A 14,410-nucleotide genomic window follows, 5' to 3' on the forward strand; every position below is an offset into this window, starting at 1 on the left:
TTCTCATCATGTCATTGCTAATTCCTGGCCCTAGCAGTCCTGGAAATAACATTGACGTGTACTTGCAGCTATTGATTGATGAGTTAAAGGAGTTGTGGGAGAAGGGAGTTGAGACATACGATGCCTTTTGAAAACAGAATTTTAAAATGCATGTAAATGTCTTGTGGACTATTAATGATTTCCCAGCATTTGCTAATTTGTCCAGATGGAGCACTAAAGGAGAACTTGCCTGTCCCTCTTGCCATGAGAAGACTTGCTCAAAATGGTTGCAAAATGGAAAAAAGTATGTTATATGGGAAGTCATAAATTCCTGCCACTTGATCATAGATATCGAAAGAATAAGAATTCTTTTGATAACAAGACAGAAATGGGAGTTACCCCAAGCCCCTTTACTGGAAGTGATGTACTTACTCAATTAGATGGATTCAACCAAATCACATTTGGTAAGGTGAATAGTGATAAGGTTATTGGACAAAAGAGAAGTCAAGAGGATAATTCTTTGCCACACAATTGGAAGAAGATTAGTGTATTTTTTGAGCTCCCATATTGGAAATACCTTTGTTTACTCCATAATCTAGATGTCATGCACATTGAAAAGAACAACGGTGAAAGTTGGCTTGGGACACTGCTTAATTTAGAGAAGAAATCAAAGGATAACCTGAAGTCAAGACAAGATTTGGTGTTAATGGGTATGTGAAAGTCACTTCATCCGATAGCTAAAGAGGGTAACAAATACTATATCCTCCCTACTCCCTTTACCTTGTCCTTGACTGAGAAGAGGAAGCTTTGTCAATTCTTGAAAGGTATTAAAGTTCCGGATAATTTTTCATCAAATATATCGTGGTCGGTGTTCAGTGAAAGAATGCAAAATACCTGGCCTAAAAAGCCATGATTGGCATGTTCTAGTGCAAAGAATCGCTTCCAGTTGCAATACTTGGAATCTTACCTAAGGAAGTTACATTAGTTCTTGTTGAACTCTCTAATTTCTACAAGCAGTTGTGTTCAAAAGTATTATGGGTTGCAGAGTTGGAACGTCTTGAGTACCAGATTGCTATCACACTATGCAAAATGGAAATGATATTTCCTCCATCATTTTTTGATGTTATGGTGCACTTGCCTATTCATTTAGCTGGTCAAGCTAAGCTCGGTGGACTAGTGTACTATCGATGGATGTACCCAATCGAAAGGTCAGTAAGTAAAGATAATAGTAATGGTTACTTTTGTTTGTATTTTGTTAAAATTTGAACTTAAATTTTGTCATCTTTTATATTTATTCAGGTACCTGTACACCTTGAAGAAGTATGTTCGTAATAAAAGTAGACCAGAGGGATCCATTGCCGAAGGGTATCTTGCTAATGAATGCTTGACTTTCTGCTCAAGATACTTAGATGATGGGATGGAGACTAAGTTCAACCGGACAAGGAGGAATGAAGAGTTCCAAGTTGTTGGATTGGATGGACAGTTTTTATTTTTCAGGGATCTGATCGTGCGGTTTTAGGAAAGGAACGTTTAGGACTTTAACAGACGATGAGTGGGAACAAGCTCGTTTGTATGTGCTAATCAATTGTGAGGAAGTGGCATCATTTATTGAGTAAGTCCACTTTATTGAAATTGTTCCTTACTTAAAAGAAATATTATTTATAAACCTATGTCGTAAATACAATAATGTTTTGTACATGAAGCACAAACAAGTGATTAGGGATGAGCTCAGGGGGCGGGCAAGTGCTAGGAATGTGGACCGTATTCATAATGAACGGTTTGGTAAATGGTTTGAAAACCACGTAAGTGTTAATTGTATGCAGTTAGATTATGTATATCAGTTTATGTACTCTATTTACTTTTTTCCAAAGTAGTTTTGTAGATAGCATCTCAATTATTCTCTATTCTTGCAATTTGGATTCTACTAATTGTTTTCTAGTTCTTTCAATGGTATGGCGAATATGATTTCATATATAGTTTAGTAACATGCCTCAAGAAGGATTCTAGTTTTATTTATATTTACGTTTAGCTGATTTAGGGATATTTAGAGGATGTTTAGTACAGTTTAGATTTAGTTTCTTATTTAGGGATGTTTGTTCTACTTGGAATTTAGCTGCAGGTTCCTAGAGCATTGGTAATTAGTCTGTCCAACACAAAGAACAAGGAAAAAATAGGAAGATGTTAGTAAACCTCCCTCCTGCATTAGTTGTTTCCTTTTCTTTTGGGTCCTGGAGAGTGGAAGACAGAGAATGTCTCTCTGCATTACCTTGTGGTGATAATTCATAAGAACGTGATTGAGAGAGGAAGGGAGAGATGGTTACTTGGATCCATCTTAGGAAGGTCAATTGGGAAGGTCAAGAGGGTCAACTTTCCAACTCAAGCATGTTAAGAGAATTTAGAGTTCCAAACTTGCAGCCAAGAGCCAACTGTTTCTTTGCAAAACAATGAAACATACATTAAGGACGGCCTACTAGAAACTTGCTTGCTTGCAGGAAAATGATAGTGGGATTAAATTGCCCCTTTTATCAACTGGTGAAAGATCCCTAACTTCACATCTTCTTTTACTTATGAAAGGACAAGGGGGCTGTGGTTTACTTCTTTAGTATCGATCATAATAGATGCTCATTCTAACTGGATTTCAAGAATTAGTTGGACAAAATTCTAAACTCGGCCATGAATAGCCATCAACATCTCAGTGGCTTGGGGCTGTATGCCTACAAATTTTTGCAAGGATATGGGAGCATAGGAACGAAATTAAGTTTGGAGCAGGAATAAAAAATAGAGCAGCAGTGATCAGAAGAACTGAAGCCTTGTGGGACAGAATCAAGCTGCTATCCAAAGCCAATAGGAGAACTCCAACCATCCTACAAGAATGATTTCTAATACTAATTCAAATACTCAACTGTATGGCTGTACTTATGCTAGAGGGGATGCTGCCTCTGACAAGGAAAATAGTTGAAGGAGCCGCTAGACCTGTGCTATGGGGAGATTAATGAAGTACCCAAGCTGTAGCTTGCAACTTTACAAGAGATATACAGCGGAATCTGCAGAGGAAGTTGAGATAGTTGCAGCCAAGGTGGCATCCCTACTTACCATGAGAATGGACATCTAGAGAATCAGAATTTAATGGGATAATCAAGTCACTGGGCAACCCCTCTGAGCGTAGTAGATGGAAGTTTGATTTTGATGAGTCTGTTTTTTTTGTTTTTTTTTGCAAAAGTATGTTGAATTCTCGTTTTATAAAAGTTGTTTCTGTTGAATTCTTTTATATGCTCTTTAGTGTCAAGTGCTTATAGTTGATTCCCTTTTGTGTAATTTTGATTTATATGGGTTTTGATCAGTTTTGTTAATCATTTCTCTTGAACATATATGATTATATGAAGTTTAAACTTTAGTACTTCAGGCCTTGGAATAACCTTTTCATCGTCGTCAAATGTGCCACCTTTAGTTCTGCCATTTATTGTTGAGATGAGCAGACCCAATCCACTAAGAAATCCAGCTGAGTGTCATTATCCACTGAGAAATCCAATTGAGTGTCATTCGGTTGGTTCATTATGCAGCAAGGCTTTCTCACGAAAAAGTGGCCAGACCCCGTTACTTTTACACAAACATGCTTCCAAACTCCCATATTAGTCGGAGCCCTATCCCAGTCAGGAACCAATTAAATTGTTCATGCTGGTCTTCCCCTGCAAGTGCTTTTGGTCAGTCTGCCTATGCTCCTCAAAAGAGAAGTGGCAATGGTGAGTTTATGTCTGTTTCACAGACTGAAATTTTAATTATATCAACGGGTCTATTGTTTCAGGACAATATTCGTTCTGACCTAGCAAAAAAAAAGGACTAATGTTTCAGGACATATTTTCCTAGCATTTTGCCTGTGGACAGGACCTCACGAGCTTATCAGGGTGTTAGATTGTTTGATCGTATATATGATTTACTTGTCAGTGACATTTGTTTAACTTGTCATCAGTAACATCTGTTTTACTATGAATATTGTAGTTCATCTCGTCAGAGAAATCCCTTTTGGTCCGATTTTTTGGTTTTTCCTTCCAGAGCTGAAACCTACAACACTAATGATTGTGCTTTTGTTACATAGCTCTCTTTCTTTGCTTCAGAGTATATCTTGATCTAATGTTGATCTACTATAATGACTTTACTTGATCTAGTTGTGTTATCAATAGTGGTAAAGTTATTAGGGCTATTCAAAATTTCAAACCTTGTAATAATTACTCATGTACAACATTTTCTATTCTGCTTCAGATAGAGTGTTCTGAGGTATGAGCCTCAAACCTTGTAATAAAAGTCCAATATTCTGCCATGTTGTTTGTTGCAAAAGAAGCCATTTTTTTGTCTTCTTTCTTTTTGATTGGAGCTACTTGCTACTGATTGCTTATGTTTACTGAAGTTCAACATTATTTTTTTCTCCTTATTTGAATAGGTCCAGCAAATGAAAAAGGATGGGGAGTTGGTCAACGAGCAACTTCAAAGTTTAGCATATGGTCCTAGTCGATTTGCTTCTTGTTTCAAGGGTTGTATTGCAAATGGATACAGATTTCACACAAAAGCTCATGAGTCACGAAGGAAAACTCAGAATAGTGGAGTTTTTGTATTGGCAGAAACATCAAGCTTTGCGAGCGTGAAAGACATGAACCCAGTAACCGGTAATGTTGGTTATTATGGTGTGTTGAATGACATAGTTGAGTTGCGTTATTGCAAGGAGAATAGAGTGTTTCTGTTCAAGTGTGATTGGTGGGATGTTATGACTCGCGCAAGAATGAAAATAGATGAATATGGGTTCACTACTGTGAACTTTACACGAACTTTAGCTACGAATGAACCGTTTATTATAGCATCTCAAGCTGAACAAGTTTTTTATCTCCAAGATAATTTGGATGATAATTGGCGAGTTGTGTTAAAGACGCTTCCAAGGGACTTGTATGATATGGGTTTAGTAGTTGAGTCGACTGAAGATAACACGTCTTGCATGTAGCAAGATGTGGATAACATAGTTGACAGCACACACGACATTAACGGTTGGACTAGGAGTGAGATTGATGGAGTAGAAGTTGTTGCGGATACTATTGATGAAGATATCATTGACGATGTCGAATGTGATGAAGACTTCATCAATGATAGTGATTGTGATGAAGACATTGATAGTGATTGTGATGAAGACAATGACAGTGACGATGATTATATGTAGTTTTTTGTGCTATTTTTTTTTGTGGGAACAAACTCATTTTTTGTGCTATTTTTTTTTTGTGGGAACAAGCTCGTTTTTTGTGCTATTTTTTTTTTAATGTTTTGGGAGTGGTTATTATCTAGTGTCTTCCTTGATGGATTTACTTGAAGAATTGCTTTATGTGACGATTTAGACAGGTGCAATGGTCAAACGACTTCGAGAGGATCCTAATGGTGACGAGAGCGGTAAGTTTAACTAAACATTCTAGTTCATTATTGTCTGATGTTTAATTAATGAAGCTTTGGGCTTGTGTACAGTTGGAAAGTGGGTTAGGGGCACTTCTACCATTCCTAAGGTATTTGACCAGCCAAATGGTTCAAAGTTGGAATTGGTATGGAAAGGCAGACAACCAGTGGGACCTCGAAAACATCCAAGCTTGTTCTCTGAATCTATTGGAGTATTAATGGCAACGTCACGTCGATTTGATTGGACAAAAACTTGGGAGCTCCAAGATGTAGGCGACAAAGAGTGGTTATGGGATAACATTAAGGTATGGACATTTGGATCTGCATACACTTGCACTAATTTAAAAAAACTATCTATTTCATTTCTTAGTAGATCTTTTTGTCTCTCGTTTTAGGATAAATGGGAACTTGATGAGACCCGGAAGGAGCCCACTTTGGCTCTGATTTCCGGGGACGGATTCAGAAACAAAAAGAGTAAATGGAAAAGGAGCTTTTACACCCGCTATGCCACATATGAAGAACGTATAAGCCATAGGCCAGAGCAACTATCGCAACAGGAGTGGGTTCAACTTATGGAGTTTTGGGATACTCCGGAGCATCAAGTAAGAAAAAGTGTAATGTTTAACTTAAGTATTTTCACAGGGTACAATACTAACTAGGAGATCTTTTTGTATAGGCAATTTCTAAACATAACAGGGCTAACCGTGCTAAGCAAATAGCGAAGCATACTGCTGGAAGAATAAGTTTTCCCCTGTTTGAAGAGATAATGGTACATATGCTTAATATTTTTATTTTCCTACTACGGCATTGAATTTGACTAGTAATTAACAATTAATAAATTTCTTTATATTTAGTTAGAGTCAGGAGGCTGGAGCACCCCCTTCCCTAGGAGATCTTTTTGTGAGGACTCACACAAGTTCACAAACGAATGATGCTCTTGATGATCAACCAAGAGAATACATTGTATGTAACAATTTCATCTTAGTAATAGCTTCAGTTTAAATATCATACTCGGTTGTATTTAATATCATGTGTGTAATTTTTTTTTAGAATACGAAGCACAAAATGAAAGACCTAGTAGGTATGGATGAACATGGGACACAACTACCTCTCTCAGATGAGATCTATAGGGAAGTGATGCCTCCAGAGCGGCATGGATGTGTGAGGTTGAAGGGACGAGGTGTAACCCCAACCAGCTACTTTGGCTCCGACTATCTTCGGACAATTGTGTGAATGACGGAAAGCCGGGTTGGCTGAAATGCAAAGAGTAGCACAAGAGAAGGAAGGAAAGAAAGACGACTTGAGATTGAAGAGATTAAGAGGCAAGCACGGGGGAGGAGAAAGATGAGCAAAGGCTTACATGAAATAGATGAGATGAAGAGGCAGTTGGATGCACGAGATGCGGACATGGAAACACGACTTATGCAAAAGGTGGCTAATTTTGCCCAAATGGTATCACGTAGGTACGTAAACATGCTTAGTTTCTTGTCTATGAATGTTCTTTTTTCTTTATAATCTGAGCTGGTCTCTTAGAGTCTGTAGTTATCTTCACCCTGTTAAAAAACCTTCCTTGATGCATATTGTTAAGCCATTGAGTTCAAATATTTGTTTAAGTAGTTAGCTTAGATTTCATGGCAACTTGGTTAGTTCTGGAAGTGGTTTTGAGCTTAATATCAAGTACTTGCAACTTTGAGTCCAAATAGTGTTTATGTAGTTGCTTAGAGTTCAAGTCAGGAACTTGATATACACTGGTTTCAATAAACTTCCCTTTTTGTACCCTAAGAATGTAATTCAGTAGATTGATCAAACTGTTTATATCAAATAGAAGTCAGAGTGGCAGACCACTTGACAATTGTGATGCCAACTAGATAAAATTTCCGATGTGAATACTAATAAAACCACATACTAAAACTTTTTTTTTTCTAAAGGGTAATTTGTATAAATAGCAAAAGAATAGGTTACAAGTTGTTACAGTACAAGTGAAGTAGCTCATGAGAATGGAGGCACTACTGTGCGAATATCCTCGGTACATTTCACGTTGTGAATCTATAGTAGTTAAGATGCGCAATACTCCTTATCAACTTTTCTGCTTGCCACATGTTCTGATTTCCCTTTGTTAAGAAAAATACCATGGTCCTGGAATCAGTTTGCACCCTGATCTTTTTGATGTCGTGCCTTAGTGCCTTACTGAGTCCCTGCTCCACTGCTTGCATCTCAATCAGCTCTATGGATTTCTTGCTGGCCTTTCCATGACTTGCTGCAGCCACTTCTTCTTCCTCATTGCGAATGACTGCTGCCCATCCACCCAACATCCCTTGAAGAGTACCATCTGTGTTGAGATTATTTACACCCACTTCTGCTTTGTTCCAACTGCATAATTTCTGTTGCTTCCTCTCGATTTGATCATCAACATTCCAAGTATCCATGAACTGTTGCGTTTCTGGTCCTCTCTCCATCTTGATGTCAAATGCCATCAGCTTAATCCTCATATCCTCTATCACTGATTTCACCAATTTTGGAATATAAGTTATCTTATTCTGAAACATTCTTTCATTTCGCGTTTTCCAGCTCCAGTAGTTGCTTAAGTTGCTCTTGTTATTCAAATTCGGTGCTGATCGTAGTTTCCTGCTCTTGTATGAAAATTTAATGGGATAGAAGCACTTCATCCTTAAATTTCTATTACAGTTCCCAAATGCAGGAGATCTGTGGTTCGAAAGTGCTTAAACTGGCTCGAAATGGTCTATAATGTTGTAAAACTTATTTTAGATTATTGAAAGGCCACATAAACTCAATACCCTGCAACCTGGTTTGGTTTGCATTCTAGTAGTGGCGAAAAAAAATGAAGTTTGCATTCTAGTAGTGTCGAAAAAAAATGAAATCCTCTCCTTCTTCAAGCTACAATATATGCCAGTAAAAGTAGAAAAGTTAGTAAAAATTTTGACAGACCTTGAACGAAGAAGAGATAGAAACAGAGGGTGCACCTTTTTTTTGGTATTTAAGTAATCAAAGTCAACCAACAAGAGCTTAACCAACTCATCTGTTTCAGGTAGCCATGTAAGCTTCCATTTTGTCGTCTTAACAGAGCCCTCCAGGTGCAACAGTCCTGTCAACTGTGTGACAGTTCCATCATTGTCCTTCCCGATTTCATTGATTACAACATTTCCCCAATCCATCAACATAATTTCCTCGCCGACTGAGATAGCAGACGCATCAGCATAATCTAGCCACATTCTTCTTGTGTACGTTGTTGCTTTTGATCCAGCCCCTTCAAATTTCTTGTGTCTTGGAATGATGCGCACAAATGGTTTTTCAGGACCATTGATCAGAGTCAATAACACACGCTTTTGTTCAAGAACCGCAGTATGCCTGGCACAAACTGGATCAATTAGCTTCTTATTTATGGTCCACAGCTTGTCCCACTCCATCAGATTGAGATTCTTTGAAGCTCTCTAGAAAAGATAGAAAAATAAAAAAAATAAATGGAGGAAGTTAAATTCAATTCAGGAAGATAAATGATGTAAGAATATCCAAGCTAAAGAAAGCAAAAGTTCTGAGGGAACAGTTTTGAAAGGTAAAGAAATTTACATACAGGCATACAACATAGCTGTACAGTACATCATAATCTTATCCAATTGGCTTATGAGAGAGAGAGAGAGATAGAGAGGAGGGGGAATTGAATAGGACAAGATTTTAGTTGAAAAGCGTCTCACCTGTTCCAGAATGAACTGTACTAAAGCCTCGATCTTCAGACCTCTACGTACTATACCTTGCACAGTTGGAAAACGAGGATCATCCCATCCATCAACTTTTCTGTTCTGTACAAACCAAAGAAGCTTCACCATATTCAACCGGCTAAACTCATAAAGTTGGACTTTTCGCAGTCCCATGTCCTCGAGAATTCTCTGATACTGTGCATTCCTATCATGATACTCACTCGACCGAAGGGCATGAGTTATACCTTCAATAGCATCAACGAATGGACATGCAAAGTCGTAAGCTGGATAGACTTTATACATTGACCCGGTACGATGGTGAGGATCCGAGTTGTAACGGTAATACACTGGATCTCTAAGTGTCTTATTTGGATCCTACATGTCCAGCTTACCACGAAAAATGATGATCTAGACTAGTAAAGACTATGTATACCTATTCACATAAATAACTTATATCAGTTTTTATTATTAACCATGTGCCTGATCGTTACAAGGGTTGGTTATATTAGTGCTACTACTTAAACAACTGTTGTAAAATTTTTTACTGAATCTAACAGTTTCTTGTAGGAAACAAACCTATTATTGTTGACTGTTGTTGTTTGTTTTTTCTTTCTACATACATTGTGGTTATTATGTTATAATAGTGTAACTACTTAAACATTCTATAATAGCTTGAGCTCAAGTTTTTACCGTCCCACCAGAGTGCTGCACATATAGATCTTCTTAGAGCAAGAGTGGGTATACACTAAAAAGGATTAATAGGAATTGAAATAAGGCTTAATATTATAAGTGCAAACGTCCTAATTCTAGAGAAGTATTACAGTCTCAGACAAATATGTTCTATTATAGTCATTATAACTTAGAACTGATTTGATTTTGTGTATGTGGTGGTTTTGCCAGAATTAATTATTGGGGACAAACAGACAGACAGGTATTGTGTGTGTGTGTGTGTGTGTGTGTGTGTGTGTGTGGGGGATAGTCAATATTGAGAAATTTGAAGAAAGTGGTACAGGGGAACATTTTTCATCAATTAAACATAAATTTTGAAGTGCCATTCATGAGGAGAGTGCCTGACATAAATTTTATTTCATAAAACATAGAGAAGCTGTACTTGAAAAACTATGAAGTGTCTAAGGCATTACTTCTGTCAACAAGGTAATTAACTGGCAATCTACCTACTTGTTAAGAAACAGAAATTTGTTTTTCTGTCGAGCAAGAAAGATAAATTCGTTATTTGGTAAAACATAGTTGGTCTTTCTGGTTTTGACTTTGTTGAAAACTTGAACTATCGGAGTTGTTGAATATATATTAGGATTAAAAGAAAAGATACCCAAATCATTTTAAATGCTGATTGACCTTTTTTCTGTTCATTTTGATAGATTAATAGGAGACAAGAAGGGAGCTATGGAAGTGTTGTTCTGAATAATAGACCTTTAATTTCCTAAGCTTGATTGTATTCAACTGCTTCTTGTTTTGACTCTTGGTGGCTTTTGAGTGCTATCTATGTTTTGACTTTTGAGATATTGTCTACTCTGGTGTCTTTGTTCAGAAATGTGAAAACAAGGTTGTCACATTTTAGTAGTAGGATGATCGATCTTGCATTGCATTAGATTCTAACCGTGATCCATGTAAAAAACCATTTCGGTAGGATATTTCACTTCCGAAACTTGAGTTTAATCTTGGATGGTTAGTGAGATGCTGCTGAGCCTCAATAAACCCATTTTTCTGGATTGAAGTTTCAAGACTCTCTACTCAATTGGGAAAAGGTGCTAGAGCAGGGTTGTGCTTGAACCGCTATTCTGAGCCTCGTTTAAGCTACTTGTCGGCTTTCTCCATGAAGAAAATGATGACCCAATTTCAATAACATCAGGAATAGCAGGATACGAACTGGGCATATCGGGAACAAAAACTGGTCTTGTAAAACTCTCGTCGTAGAGTCTTTGACTTCTAGATATTCCCGTGCCACACATATCAATCTATTGCCATGGTTTACTTTTTTTATTCGATAAGCCATAAGAAATTGGGAAATTTGGGTGTTCCTACACTCAACTTGTAATCTTGGTTTTCTCTCACTCTCATTCTCTTCAGCGTGAGGAAGAAAAAGCATATCCAAAAACCCAACCATGGTGTTCATCAAACCCACAAAGTCGAGGGCTTACTTTAAGCGTTATCAAGTCAAGTTCAGGAGAAGGAAAGCTGGAAAGACGGATTACAGGGCTCATATCCGTCTTATCAACTAGGACAAGAACAAGTACAGGACACCCAAATATCGTTTTGTTGTGCGGTTTACCAACAAAGATATAATTACTCAGATTGTATATGCTAGTATTGTTGGTGATATGATACTTACATCAGCTTATGCCCATGAATTGCCCCGATATGGGCTTGATGTTAGTCTCACCAATTACTCTGTAGCTTACTGCACTGGCCTTCTCTTGGCTCGTCGTGTCCTGAAAACACTCAAGATGGATGAGGAGTAGGAGGGAAATGTTGAGGCAACTGGGGAAGATTTTTCTATTGAGCTCATTGATTCCAAGAGGCCTTTTCGTGCATTGCTTGATGTAGGCCTTATTAGAACAACAATTGGTGCACTTAAGGGTGCATTGGATGGTGGGCTTGACATTCCTCACAATGACAAGAGATTTGCTGGATTTAAGAAAGAGGATAAGCAGTTAGATGCAAGGGTTCACCGAAAGTATGTCTATGGTGGCCATGTCGCTGCTTATATAAGGACGCTAATAGAGGATGAGCCAGAGAAGTACCAAACCCATTTCTCTGAGTATATCAAGAAAGGCATTGAAGCTGATGGCATAGAAGAACTGTCATTTAAAGGTACATCTTTGGTATTCGCGGCCGATCCAACAAAGAAAGAAATCGGAGAAAGAGGCTCCGAAGGCACACAAGAGGTTCAACTTGAAGAAGCTGACATATGATGAGAGGAGAAACAAGTTGATTACGCGATTGAATGCGCTAAACTCTACTGCAGGAGCAGATGATGATGAGAATGATGATTAGAGATAGTTCACCTGATCCATTATGCATTTTTGTCGTTTTTGTTTTTTGTCAAAAGTTTCCCGTGGGACCTTTTCTCTTATGCTCTCTAGATTTGCTATGTTTTCAGTTATCTACTATTTTATAGTTTTGGATATTTACAACTTGAAAAAGTAGACTTTGAGGGATTTACTTTGAAGTGCGGTTATTGTTTTGTTTATCAATTGACCTATCTTATTGAAAAAACTTCTGGTAATTTGAGAAGTTATTGGGTAGAGTGATTAATAAGTAGGCATTGTTTGCAATGTCTGGTTGATCTTGGTTTTAAGAAAGGGGGGATGGAGCAATACTTTTATTGTAGTTTACAGTAATACAAAGAAGCAAAGTAATATATCTTCTTTTACTGAAATGATCACCTTTAGAACTGATACAGAGACTGATAATGAGATTGGGTAGCCTCCTAAGTTTTGTTTCGATTTAAGAGTGTTTTGACTAAAGAAGAAGTTTGATCTTTTTTTGTATAAATTACCTTTTTGTTTTTCATTTACGGAAGTGGCATGCAAAAAGAGTATCTTGTTTCATTTGCGGTGATTATTTGTGTAGTATCTTGTTTTCAACTACTTAAAGTAGAATAACTGATGGGGTTTAAGGCCGATTATTGGGTATTGTCAACTACGTCATAATCCATGTGTTTGCTACATTATAATATTATTTATTTGTATTATTCAGTTTCTAGTAATGGAATTGCATCTACATCTATTCTGTTTTGTCTAGAATATAGAATTTTAGATATGTTACAAGTAGTGATCGGTCTTGACTTTTTCCTTTTTCCTTTGGGCAGGTGAGAAAAAAAGGGCAAGGAATGGTTATCATCCTTGGTCTTTCGGGTCTTAGGTATGAAATAGCTACAAAACTTATAGTGAACATTTTGGTTTATAGAGTCGACACTAATGAAGCATATGCTAAGCTTGGTAGATGACTAAGCACTGTTGGAGTGATAAACCTTTAATTATTGTCTTCGGTTTATGTCTTTCTTGTTATTTCTAAACTTTTCTTGTTATTTGTTTACGCAAAAAATAAATGCACAACGATAGCGTATTGTACATGCATGATTGATTCCGAAACTTCATAGTTTTTGCGATTTTGGCGCTAATAGGCGGAATATGGTACTACTGCGTATGTGTACTGTTGGATTTTGGACTTCCATCACACGAATTTTTTGTGTAGATATTTTGATACCTTTGTTTGTGTGATACCGAAATACTATAAATATGGATTGTTGTTTCTCTTATTTTTGGTAGTGATTAGAATTGGTTTATATAGCTTCCATGTGAAATGAAATTTCAGTTTAGATTCTCATTCATAGCTCTATGTGGTTTTAGTACACAAATTATTATTATTATTATATATGCAACACTTTTTGCAACGACCATTTGCTATAAAAAAAAAAAAAACCCAAAAGTAATGTCTTGCCGCGGCCATTTCTTTGTCGCAAAAAAAACCAAAAGTAATGTCTTGTCGCGCCATTTGTAAAAAAAAAAAAAAAAACCAAAAGAATGTCTTGCCACGGCCATTTGCTGCAAAAAAGAAAAAAAAATAATGGCGGGAGAAACATTTATTGCCACGACTTGTGGCAATAAATACTTTTAGCCTTGTGGGCGCGTTCGGTGTGACAAAAAGAAATTAATTTATTTTGATAATTAAATTAATTCAAATAAAAAACAATGTCTTGCCACGACATGGTCGCGGCTAAATGTTCACTCTCTTGCAGCAATGGCAAAAGTCATGGCAACAAACTTCTTTCCACACCTTCTTTTACCTCGAGCGAGGCTAAAAGTTTTTTCGTGCCAAAACACATGTTGCCACGAATTTTGGGCTTTTTGCCACCACAACTGACCGTGGCAAAAAACCATATTTTTACTCAAAAAAAAAAAAAAAAAAACTGATTCAAAAGCACTAAGCTAGAATATAGGGAGAAAGCAAAACATGTGTGCATCAGACCATAATATAAGAAAGAACAACATAGTGACAGAGAAAGCAGCAACCTATCACACTCACCTGAAAATTTGGAGGTCAGAGTGTAGCTACATCAACTGCAACAAATTGCCCAACATGTTTAGCAGTTAAAAATAGGGTCATCACCAGAGATAGAAAACTTAATGAGACAAAAATGACAATTCAATGTCATGGAAAAAGAAATTAACAAATTAAGAAGCAGAACATGAGATGTAATGTTGGTATAGCCCGGGAAGGTATGACTTATTACGATGTTGGAACACCAAAGAGAGCTAGAATGCCTAGTC

The 14,410-nt window shown here is 37.2% G+C and overlaps 3 protein-coding genes and 1 pseudogene across 4 annotated transcripts; 3 read left to right on the plus strand and 1 right to left on the minus strand.

Moving 5' to 3' along the window:
- Positions 1-367: 367 nt before the first annotated feature.
- LOC147524050 (uncharacterized) lies at positions 368-5,179 on the plus strand. Its single transcript, XM_086573412.1, is given in 6 exon segments — positions 368-689; positions 856-911; positions 913-1,187; positions 1,279-1,486; positions 4,415-4,962; positions 5,020-5,179. Coding segments are annotated over 6 exon segments (1,569 nt in total).
- A 181-nt stretch (positions 5,180-5,360) lies between these two features.
- Positions 5,361-6,636, plus strand: LOC147524051 (uncharacterized). Its single transcript, XM_086573418.1, has 6 exons — positions 5,361-5,403; positions 5,476-5,708; positions 5,799-6,005; positions 6,080-6,172; positions 6,262-6,366; positions 6,454-6,636. Exons 1-6 carry the CDS (start codon positions 5,361-5,363, stop codon positions 6,634-6,636), a joined length of 864 nt encoding a protein of 287 aa, XP_086429544.1.
- A 1,529-nt stretch (positions 6,637-8,165) lies between these two features.
- On the minus strand, positions 8,166-9,498 carry LOC147524052 (glutamate--tRNA ligase, cytoplasmic-like). 2 transcript variants are annotated; one of them, XM_086601766.1, is made up of 3 exons: positions 9,114-9,496; positions 8,385-8,852; positions 8,167-8,298 (listed from the first exon to the last, which is right to left on the minus strand). In XM_086601766.1, exons 1-3 carry the CDS (start codon positions 9,417-9,419, stop codon positions 8,257-8,259), a joined length of 816 nt encoding a protein of 271 aa, XP_086457892.1. In that variant the 5' UTR covers positions 9,420-9,496; the 3' UTR covers positions 8,167-8,256. The 2 variants fall into 2 exon arrangements, with proteins under 2 accessions (XP_086457884.1, XP_086457892.1); XM_086601758.1 differs by having other exon boundaries at positions 8,166-8,852; positions 9,114-9,498.
- Positions 9,499-11,231: 1,733 nt separating this feature from the next.
- Positions 11,232-12,306, plus strand: LOC147524053 (large ribosomal subunit protein uL18y pseudogene; annotated as a pseudogene).
- Positions 12,307-14,410: the final 2,104 nt, after the last annotated feature.

This window comes from Coptis chinensis, chromosome 1 (assembly GCF_015680905.1).
Source record: "Coptis chinensis isolate HL-2020 chromosome 1, ASM1568090v1, whole genome shotgun sequence".
NCBI lineage: Eukaryota > Viridiplantae > Streptophyta > Magnoliopsida > Ranunculales > Ranunculaceae > Coptis > Coptis chinensis.